This window comes from Carassius carassius, chromosome 10 (genome assembly GCF_963082965.1).
Source record: "Carassius carassius chromosome 10, fCarCar2.1, whole genome shotgun sequence".
Taxonomy (NCBI): Eukaryota; Metazoa; Chordata; class Actinopteri; order Cypriniformes; family Cyprinidae; genus Carassius; species Carassius carassius.
The window spans coordinates 4,071,655-4,082,688 of record NC_081764.1 but is presented as its reverse complement, the minus strand read 5'-3'; the positions used below and the strand labels follow the sequence as shown (position 1 = coordinate 4,082,688).

The following is an 11,034-nucleotide window of genomic DNA, read 5'->3' as shown; positions in this document are numbered from 1 at the left end:
TTAACTGTCTCCGAGAGCAATGCATTCACAGGACAAAGTCAGGTCATCAATAAACTGAAAACATTGCGTCTTAATATCTAAAAAATAGACGACCATCACAAACGAAGTAGTAGTGGGAGTATTTCTTGTTCCTAATATGAATTTTGTCAATCTATTTGGGGATGCTACTCCACAAATCCTGTAGCTCTAAACCAGTGGATCTCAACCCGCGGCACGTCATGAAATCACATCACACGCGACCCATCATGCCGAACACAATAATAAAAAATAAAAACTTTTAAGTTTTACAACTTATTTTAGTTTGTACCTAGGGAAAAACACATAGGGTACAAACGAGAAGTCGGAGCAGTGACGAAGAGTGCTGGGGTGCGTTCTCCGAAACTACCTTAACGCTACGTCGTTCTTAAGTTGTACCTTAAGAAGTACCTTATCGTTAATACGTGGTTTCCGAAACCTACTTAGTTAAGTATACCTTCTGCAAGTCATACGTTCGTAAGGTTGGTCTGGAGCGCTCTTAGCTATACCTTATCGCTGCTTACGGTTCATACCGCTAGTGGCCACCACTACGCAAAAAGATTTTTTACATCGCAGTTTAATTACACATAGAAAATTTTATATGAAGATTTAATATAAAATCTGATTTAGTATTAAAATTACATTTTTACTTTACTTTAAAATTATACACATAAAATACTTAAGTTGTTATAGCCTACACCCAGTGTATGGAAGTGTTTTCATTAATAAAGTTTCCATACACTAATGGTTGTTAGCTTTTTTAATTACTATCCTAAGGCACATCAGCTGGCGAACCATTTGACAGAAAAGGCTTAGGAGTCTATATAAAGAAAGATGAGTTTACACAAACTTTATAGCTATGGCAGCGAGACAGCGAGTACTTGTTTTAAATCAAAGACGGCGGCGTCCGCGGAGCCAGTTAGAGTTTGTCAACTACTTTATAAGAGAAGCAGCACGGAGCTCGACGGAGCTACCCCCTCAGCCCCGAAATTCAGCTGCTGGCGGCTCTTCGTTTTTATGCCGTGGTGGAGTTTTCTGGAGGTTGTTGGGGATGGATATGGGCTGAGTAAGACCTCAGTGTGGCTGGGCGATCTCTTTTTGCGGACTTTTTTCCCCCACATAGTGAATGTCGGTATGTCTCTCATGCTTGCGCTTTTATTGAGGAAATCATCCAATTACACAAATGAGCGATTTACGCCAATAATGTGATACGGCTGGTGGATAATCAGCATACGTTGTGGAGAACATTAACACACTTATGGCCGTGAGGGTTTGGGATTGTACACTTGCTAAATTATAAACACATACTCGTATTTATTTCTGCATGTACTTATTTCAATAAGCCCCGATAAATGCAGTTTGTACTATTTCTAAAATGCTTCTTTATAAAGAATATTGTTTTCTCAATACTTTACCTATACCACTGTGAAGGAAAGAGCGCACAATCGATCATCGAGGCGTCGATATCAACCTATTCAGCACCTCCACCATGGACAGCAACTGCTAAGGTCGAACTTAAGAAGGTTTACCTTAAGCAACATCCAAAGGTATAGTTCGGAGAACACACGTAGCAAAGGTATACCTGTAGTTAAGGTGTACCTTTTGAGTATTCGTAGCGCGCTAAGAGACAACGTTATCGGAGAACGCACCCCGGGGCTTATTGAAATACGTACATGCAGAAATAAATATGAGTATGTGTTTATAATTTAGCAAGTGTACAATCCCAAACCCTCACGGCCATAAGTGTGTTAATGTTCTCCACAACGTATGCTGATTATCCACCAGCCGTATCACATTATTGGCGTAAATCGCTCATTTGTGTAATTGGATGATTTCCTCAATAAAAGCGCAAACATGAGAGACATACCGACATTCACTATGTCGGGGAAAAAAGTCCGCAAAAAGAGATCGCCCAGCCACACTGAGGTCTTACTCAGCCCATATCCATCCCCAACAACCTCCAGAAAACTCCCCACAGCATAAAAACGAAGAGCCGCCAGCAGCTGAATTTCGGGGCTGAGGGGGTAGCTCCGTCGAGTTTGTCTTGACAAATCTGGGCCAACAAGATGCAAGAGCTGCAGAATTTGCTCCCGTGGCAGGCAAATTTTTTTTACAATGGTCTCTTCTGACATGGTAGTCAGTGGACTAAAATGTTCTCTTATAAAGTAGTTGACATACACTAACTGGCTCCGCGGACGCCGTCGTCTTTGATTTAAAACAAGTACTCGCTGTCTCGCTGCCATAGCTATAAGGTTTGTGTAAACTCATCTTTCTTTATATAGACTCCTAAGCCTTTTCTGTCAAATGGTTCGCCAGCTGATGTGCCTTAGGATAGTAATTAAAAAAGCTAACAACCATTAGTGTATGGAAACTTTATTAATGAAAACACTTCCATACACTGGGTGTAGGCTATAACAACTTAAGTATTTTATGTGTATAATTTTAAAGTAAAGTAAAAATGTAATTTTAATTCTAAATCAGATTTTATATTAAAAGTTCATATAAAATTTTCTATGTGTAATTAAACTGCGATGTAAAAAATCTTTTTGCGTAGTGGTGGCCACTAGCGGTATGAACCGTAAGCAGCGATAAGGTATAGCTAAGAGCGCTCCAGACCAACCTTACGAACGTATGACTTGCAGAAGGTATACTTAACTAAGTAGGTTTCGGAAACCACGTATTAACGATAAGGTACTTCTTAAGGTACAACTTAAGAACGACGTAGCGTTAAGGTAGTTTCGGAGAACGCACCCCTGGACATTCGGCATCAACTTTCAGTTTGCCCCGCAACACACTTGAGGATGTTCAGCCCGTCTTTTTCCCCTATTCTCCCAAAACAGCTAATACTGTTTCAGCTATTAAAATAGTTCAGTTTTGAATGTTTGGAGCAGTTTTTGATCGTTAAACAGGCCTATAAGTTTTGTTTTTAAAGTAACAAGCGGCCAGCACAGAGAGGGAGAGTTGATCATAGCCTGTTTGATCAGTTTAGCCTTCTCAAATCATCACGAATTGTCTAAAATAAAATCTAAAGATATAAAACAGTTCAAGCATGTAACGATGTTTTAACGTTAAACCCATATAAATGTACACTATATCGAATATTTTGTGCGGAAATTGCAAGATAAAGCACGCTTTTTTGGGACATATAGGTGCCAGCGAGATAATAATATAAAATAAAGAAATATAAAATAAAGAAAATAAACATGCTTTCTGCCGTCTTGTCTTGAACAAGAGCGCTTACAAAAATAAACCGAAGCTCAGCGAATACATGCCTCACAGACATGATACATATATCAGTAGAAAGCTTTAAATTACTACTTAACGAAATAATAAAAACAAACAAACAAAAAAACTATTTTATTACAATCATAATCCATATAGAATGCGTGTCTAATAAGGAGATGACAAGTCAGGCAACTTCATCCTTGGGACACAGACTCAGAAAACACTAGTTTATTAGTAAATAATTCAAATATATATATATATATATATATATATATATATATATATATATATATATATATATATATATATATATATATATATATAATTTTTTTTTTTTTTTTTTTTTTCCTCTGTCACATTCATGGTAGCCTAATTACTTTTTTCCGGTACTTTGCAACATATTTTTAACTCAATTTGAACGCAGAACTGTTTATCTGCGCTGATAGACTAGCCTATTTGATATTAATTTGGATCAGCATATAGTTTACATTTGTGAACGCACCTTTTCTGCCATGTCGCGCGTCTTACAGACTGCAATTTACAATCGCCACTTCATTGTGCTATTAATCCTTTCAAGACGAATTTCACTAAATTGGTCAGCTCCCTACAGCATCAGGTGTTTTATTAATGGTGAGTATAATTATTCAAACCAGTCGTCTATTACGATGTCTCTGTAACAAAAGCAGTTGCAAGAATACTACTAAAGTTTGAAACAAAAAATGAAACCATCAACAGAAATACTGACCATGTATAACCCTCCATGTTTAAAAATACGAGCGCAGCTGTTTAGAGGTTAATGACGTCACAGAATTTACCGGTATTTTGGAATGGATGTGTGAATGGTGCTTTTCCGGCAAAAAGACGGAATGTTGTTGACTGTGTGAACTGCGCATTTTTGAATTTACTGGTAAAGTCGTTCCGGTAATTTTACGGCAATTTACTGGTATTACTGTGTGAAAGAGGCTATTGTTGCTCAGCTCTCGCGCGCGCGACGGTTCGCGTGACAGTTGACTCTCAGCCCCGCGCATGCCGGTTATATTTGGGCTCTTGAATGTCACAACGAAATTATGCGGATAACATCTCTACGTGTACAGTCACAAAAAGCCGAAGGATAAGCATAGCCCGTGTGCTGCCTTTAACCGACGACTCGCCCAGATCTGCAGGAAACAAGCGGATCAAGCGTCCTTCAAGTGTGCCCGTGTCCGGTTTATCCGAGCAGCTCAACGGAAAGACATTAAGTCGCGTCGGAATATGGGATGGGAAGAGATCCAGAGGCCGAGGTGCAGGCAGAATGATGATGCGTGGGTCGCCAGTGGTTAACCTGATAGCGGTGACCCGTCAAATGTTCCTGCAAGCTGCTAAACGAGGCCCGGGCAGAATCTGTGCATCTGTGGAATGGATCCAAATAGTTAAATGTGTTTAAAAATACCCAAAATACGTCATCAAGGAGGAGGCGGGGGACGTGTGGAGCTCTTATTCTTCAATAAGGCTCAATTTGTAAATGAAAGATAGTGGACTAACATCACAAATTAGCAATTTAACAAAATAACAAATAAATGTATTAATCAAAGAATCCTGGGGGGAAAAGTATCACCGTTTCCACAAAAAAAAAAAAATTAATATTACGTTTGAACTGTTTTCAACCTTGATATCACATGAATAAATTAAAATATAATTTGATACAATATAATTTTTAAATTTATTATTTATAATAATTTTTGAATTATGAATTATTATGAACATTGAATACTGTTAATAGATACGACATAATTTATAAAAAAAAGTGTTTAAAAATATTATTAGATGCAGTAAAACGTATTTATTGTTAGGCCATGATGCTGTAGAACAAGTGTAAGAGACAAGAGAAAAATTTAGGACAAAATATTTTAAAATCCATAACAATTCAAACTATGTAGCAAACACAAATTTCTTATTCATTCTTAAGTAAAATGCATATGCATTTTTCAGCTAACCAGGCATTGGATATGCATTCCCACAATGTAAGCGTTTACTTTCAAGTGTTTGCCTGGGAATTCCCTTTAAACGAGTCATAAATTCACAATAACTCCACAAAGCTGAAATCACTCTTGAGTACAGAAGCCTATTAATGTATTTTTCTAAAAGAATATCATGTATGACATTTCTCATCAGCCTCTCACTGGAAAACCACAGGAAAACTCTTGTGAGGTTCTTATATATTTATTCCAGTTATTTATTAATTACTTTCTGCTTTCACAGGGGTGTCATTTCATAGAACATTTGGCTTTATCAAAAAAGCCCCTTGGATATGCTGTTTTATGAAGCCCTGACAAATACTTTAAGGATACAATATGTGCTTTCTTCTGCAGACGTAATGCTTCCAACAGACTTTCAATTGTAAAAATTCAATAAAACTTATCTGTGAATGCCATTTGTGGCATTTCATTGATTACCACAGACAATTTCATCTCATCTGTTAAAGGAAAAAGTGTACAGCATATTTACAATTTGAGTATATTATGGAGTGAATGAACCGGTGCACTCTTACAAATAAAGCTTCCAAAGGGCTTTTAACAGTGATTCCAGAAAACAATTTTTGGGTTCCCCAAGAACATTTCAGTGAACAGTTATTAAAAGAACCTCTTTTTTTCCATTGTGTAAAGGACAATTTAAAAATCTAAAGAACCTTTTTACTTTTGTGCAATGGAAAGGTTCCATGGATGTAAAAAGGTCTTCATGGAACCACAGATGCTGATAAAGAAACTTTTGTGGGCTTAAAAGGATGAAATATGCAGCTCGTATTTTATTTTTTAAAGTACTTACATTAATTCTTTAAACATACTGTACATACTACTGGTAATGCATTACTGACCAACTGTAGCTTGTTTTACAAATTTAAGGACAATTCCGAATGATTAGCTCCATTCCTATCCCAAAGAGTAGAGCGAGCATTAACAACAGAGACATTAACTTGATAAAATGTGCATTTGTATTAAATGCATGATTAAATGCAATAGAAGTTGCTTTGAATAAAAGCATCTGCTCCAAATACATTAAATAAAATGTATATTTGTGTTTATATAATCAACAGCATGTTATAGAAATAAGCTCTATATTTTGATTTGTATGTAATCCAAAACATTCCTTGTAATTGGAAGTCTAGTTTTTTTTCCCCTTCATGTTCAGATCTATACACTTTCATCACAAAAGATGATCAATTAACAAGAAAGAAAGTGAAAATCCCAGCCAATTTGGCATCACTCATTATTTTAAAACAAAAACACTGCACAGAAGACAGGTCTGTCATATAAAAAATGGGAAGGAGACTGGGAACAACAGAGATGGAAGTGGAAATACAAGAGAAAGAGAGTGATAATGAACAGAATAGAACACTGAAGGATTAAAAAAAAAAACGATATAGCTGGAACTTTTGGAGCTATAGCAAAAACCAGAACGGAAATTCTGTCATTATTTACTCATGTTATTCCAAACCTGTATGCTCTTTTTTTTCCTGTGAAACACAGATGTAGACATTTTCTAAGAACTGTTTCACAGCTCTTGCCACACACTGACAGTTCACAGTGACCCAGGTCTGTCAAGCTCAGAAAAGGCCTTTTTGGAGTTTGACAGACATAAGGGAACACAAAATACTCCAAATGACTTGTGTGCTTTTGGTCCCTTTTAAAGCTTGACAGATGTTGGAAGAGCTGTGTACAGAACAAATAACAGCATAAGGGTTCAGAACAACAGATTTGTCTTTTTTTTGTATTCAGATGAACTGTTAGTTTAAATGCAAAGGAACTGCAGAGGGTTGTGAGATAATGTAAAGCCAATATTCATTAAAAAAATTAAACAAGATACCTTAAAAATTTTTTTTACAAATATTTTATTTGTTTACCTGCATGCACTGTGACCACTAACTGGCATCACAAAACTGTGAACACACAATCTTAAAATAAATTAAAATCTCAAGAAAATATTTTAGTTCAAAGGGGGTTCGACTGACAAAAGAGTTTGGGAATCCCTGATTTAAACAATTCATTGAAAAGACTTTTGCTTTTGATTTAGTATTTTCAATACTACATTTCTGACTCCTCGCTGGTTTTCATTAATTTAATGAAAAATAATAGTAACAGATATAGTCCACATCAGAAGTGTGACATCTAGCAGACGTTAGTTCCTATAGTCAACATTAAACTGCATTTGCAAACCATTTTACTGCCATAATGTGTGTTAAACTAACCTTAAAAGGGAACATAAAGGGTAAAGCAAGACTGTTCTCCATCAGGAATTGATTGACAACTGTGTGGCTGACTGTTACACAAACTAATGAATCATTTACAATAAAGACCAGTAACATTTAGTTGAGAAAATGGAGACAATTTTGCTTAATAATGCCTCAAAGACAACTGCTAGTAAATTGCCATAAAAATGAAATCTGTCTTGCACATGTCTAATGATGACAGCAGGAAATATGAAGTAACCACCTTGCCATCTTCTGGTCAAAATATGTAATAAGATTTACAAGGAATATGAGGTGCACAGACAAATACACACTAATAGTTTCCACAGTTCAGCTGAGAACATCTACATTTGCAAGTTTTCACATCTTGAAAGACTCCTCTTTAGCATTCCGTCATGGATCCTTGGCCATCTTGTGTTTCAGATAGTTGATTTTGAGTGAATAGTACTCTTCCTGAAGCTGTAAGACTCTTTCCTGTCTGCGTAGCACGGACATCTCCAGATCGCTCTTTCCTGCTGATTGGGTAGGCGGGGGGGAAACAGTCTCTGCTGTGTTTGATTGGCTGTCGTTTCCAAGGTTAACAGGTGCAATCTCAGCTGGAATAACATATTTCTCTTCCTCCTCCTCTTCTTCTTCATGTGAGATTGCACTTTCATTCTCAGTTTCAGCTCTGTGAAAGGGCAGAGTTGTTAATTTAGCAAAAACGGAGATTGGCAAATATATTAAACTTAAATTCAGTACCCTTTCATGACCTATTGCACTTGAATGATCAAATACACACAAAATGATGTCAAAATACCCATCTTAGGGGGTATTCACATAGTTATGTCTTAAATGAATGTAAACAGTTTGGAGAGTGTATGTGTATCAATGTACTGGATTTGTGCATTAGGTCTTAAAGTAACAGCTACCTATAATATACCTGCTACTGTCTATGTTTTTAATGTTAATCAAAAAAGACAAATTTTAGTAGCTTTAAAAATAGAAGTAATGTACTTGAAAAATGTCAATCAAAATTGTATTTCAATATAATTTACAATATAATAACTGCATACATATCTGGAATTACATGAGGGTGAGAAAATAATAACCATTTTCTTATGTTTGAATCGATTCTTCAAAATTACGATTTTCTCCCGAAAAAGCATCAAAACATAAAAATACAAAATGTTACTATTACTTATTCAATATTATTACTGTTAATTAAATAAATCTGAAATAAAATTAACAAAAAAGACTAACAAAAATGACAAAGCAAATAAACAAGTAACAATGAAAACTTATTTTAAATAAAATTAAACCTAATTTAAAATCTACTATGTTTTTAATAATATAAAACAAAAATAACTTTTGACATAATGATTGGAGTGGAACTAGGAAACGGGGTCATCAGAGGTCTGTGCTCACCCTGGAGAGTCGTACGGTGGCATGTAGCTAGTGCTTGGAAAACTAGAGTGTACTTGGTTGTGAAGAGCATGTCTGTGGTAAGATGGATGTGAAGGCAGAGATGGGCGGTGTATGAACTCCTTTAAGAGGTTCCCTTGAAACTCCATCATCTCCTTCCACATGGCCATCAGACTCGTCCGGTCCTCCTTCTGTTCCTCTCTGGCTTCCCTTCGCAATCGTTCCTCATACTCCCTCTGGTTTTGCACGTGGAGAGGTTCTTGAGCTCTCACAGAGTCGGTAACGGAACATTTTTTGGCCTTCTTCCTCACAGGTTGAGCGACCACTTAAATATACGAACACATTATAGTCAGTCATGCACATAATCATTCATGTTCAGGTAGGGATTCACAAATTAGAATTTTTTTTGGTTAGTCTAACCACTTTAAACCACCTAAAATTACTGAAATTAATATTTCAAAACACATTTAATGGTCACATGACAGGCAGATACATATTTTTTGTTGTTGTTACATTTTGTTAACATTTAAAAAAAACCAATTCTAAGTGTTTTACTTATTATTTTACTGAAGTATTTGTATGATTAATCACTTGTTTTATCAACTCATGAACACCAGTTTAGAAAACCTTGAGTTAAAGCAACATTTGCCATTTTTAAGCTACAAAGCAGAAAACAAAATCAGTGATGTCTGATTTGCAAATAAATGATTTTGAAATCAGATCTTTTTAATTATTCAAATAAATTTTAAACACATTACTCATGGATTAAAACAAGTAAATGAGGCAATATGACAAAAAAGTAGCATACTAAATAAGGTTTACATTAGTAACAAACCATTTTAAGACAAAAATGTGCACTATGTGTATACTATGTATGCAGTAGTAAGATAAACTGATATTGTATTTGAAACAGCCTCCCCTTGACTTATCATTAGTTGTAAATCAAACACAATGATCAAATGAACATGAAAAGTAGTCCATTTTACATCAATGTATTTACAGTGTTTGACATGTTTATCATTGCACACACACTATTTGTTTGAATAGTTTATCATTGCAATATTTGTATTACGCGAAATGCAGCACATACAGCGCGCAGCATCAATAGCTCGTGAAATCCTGTGACCATAAAGTAGGACATAATTGTTTTATTTGACACTAAATTATTAAACCGCATCAACACACCGTCTGTCATGTCATCGTCGTGACTGACAGACACCTCCTCGATGTCCGTGGATCTGCGCTCATTCCGCGCGTCCTCGATGGACGTACTCTGCGGCTCTTCGAGCTTCACGTTTCTATGAAGTGTTAAAGCGTCTGCGGGGCGGTTGCTGCCCCAGATGGACTTGCAGAGGTCATAATAATTCCAGTACACTCTGCCGTGGCCGTTGTTTTTGTGATGCTCGTGTATTTTCAGGAACTTCTGCTTGAGTGTTTTCAGTTTGGTGGTTACCTGCCGCTTGGTTCTGTGGATCCCTTGCGCGCGGAGAAGCCTTGATATTTCAGCGTAAATAAGAGAGTCGCGAACCGTTCCGCTGATTTGTCTATTAATGTCTTCGTCCTGTCGGATGTACAGCAGCGCCCTCGTCTCGGTGTCCGTCCAGTTTCTTTCTACTGACATTTCTTCATACATTTCGCAGCGTGAAAATCTTGGGAAATCACGTAGGGAGTTAATTTAGACACAACATCAGTTGATTTCATAGGTTGATTCACGACTCGCACGTCACGTAGGCCTGCAAGTACATGACGTATGTGCGTCAGTCGTTCCGAACTTTGTGATTGGCTCAGACTCTGGCAAGCGGCAGCCCTTTAGCGTCATGCGTCCGACACTGTTTTTATACAGTCTATGCTCCGACACTCGAAATGCCACAAATCGTTCATTTATTTCACGTACATTATACAAATACCAGTTTTAGGGTGCCGTATACAATGAATGGTACATCATGCACTTATTGGAAAATAAAGAGATATCTCTGGTTTTATATTAATTTTGAATAGCAGACATATTTCAGTTTTCCTATTTCAGAAAGACCAAATCAATTCAATACACACTGAGATTAGCTTTAGTGGTCAATAAATAAATACATTAATTAACAGAAGGATATCATATTTCAGGTAAAAAAAAAAAAAATCAAACATTTACATAAACATTTTATTATGTACATGCT

At 36.4% G+C, this 11,034-nt stretch overlaps 1 protein-coding gene across 1 annotated transcript; it reads right to left on the bottom strand.

Moving 5' to 3' along the window:
* Positions 1–7,542: 7,542 nt before the first annotated feature.
* On the bottom strand, positions 7,543–10,625 carry LOC132151236 (uncharacterized). The gene is made up of 3 exons (XM_059559349.1): positions 10,052–10,625; positions 8,870–9,191; positions 7,543–8,132 (listed from the first exon to the last, which is right to left on the bottom strand). Exons 1-3 carry the CDS (start codon positions 10,497–10,499, stop codon positions 7,856–7,858), a joined length of 1,047 nt encoding a protein of 348 aa, XP_059415332.1. The 5' UTR covers positions 10,500–10,625; the 3' UTR covers positions 7,543–7,855.
* Positions 10,626–11,034: the final 409 nt, after the last annotated feature.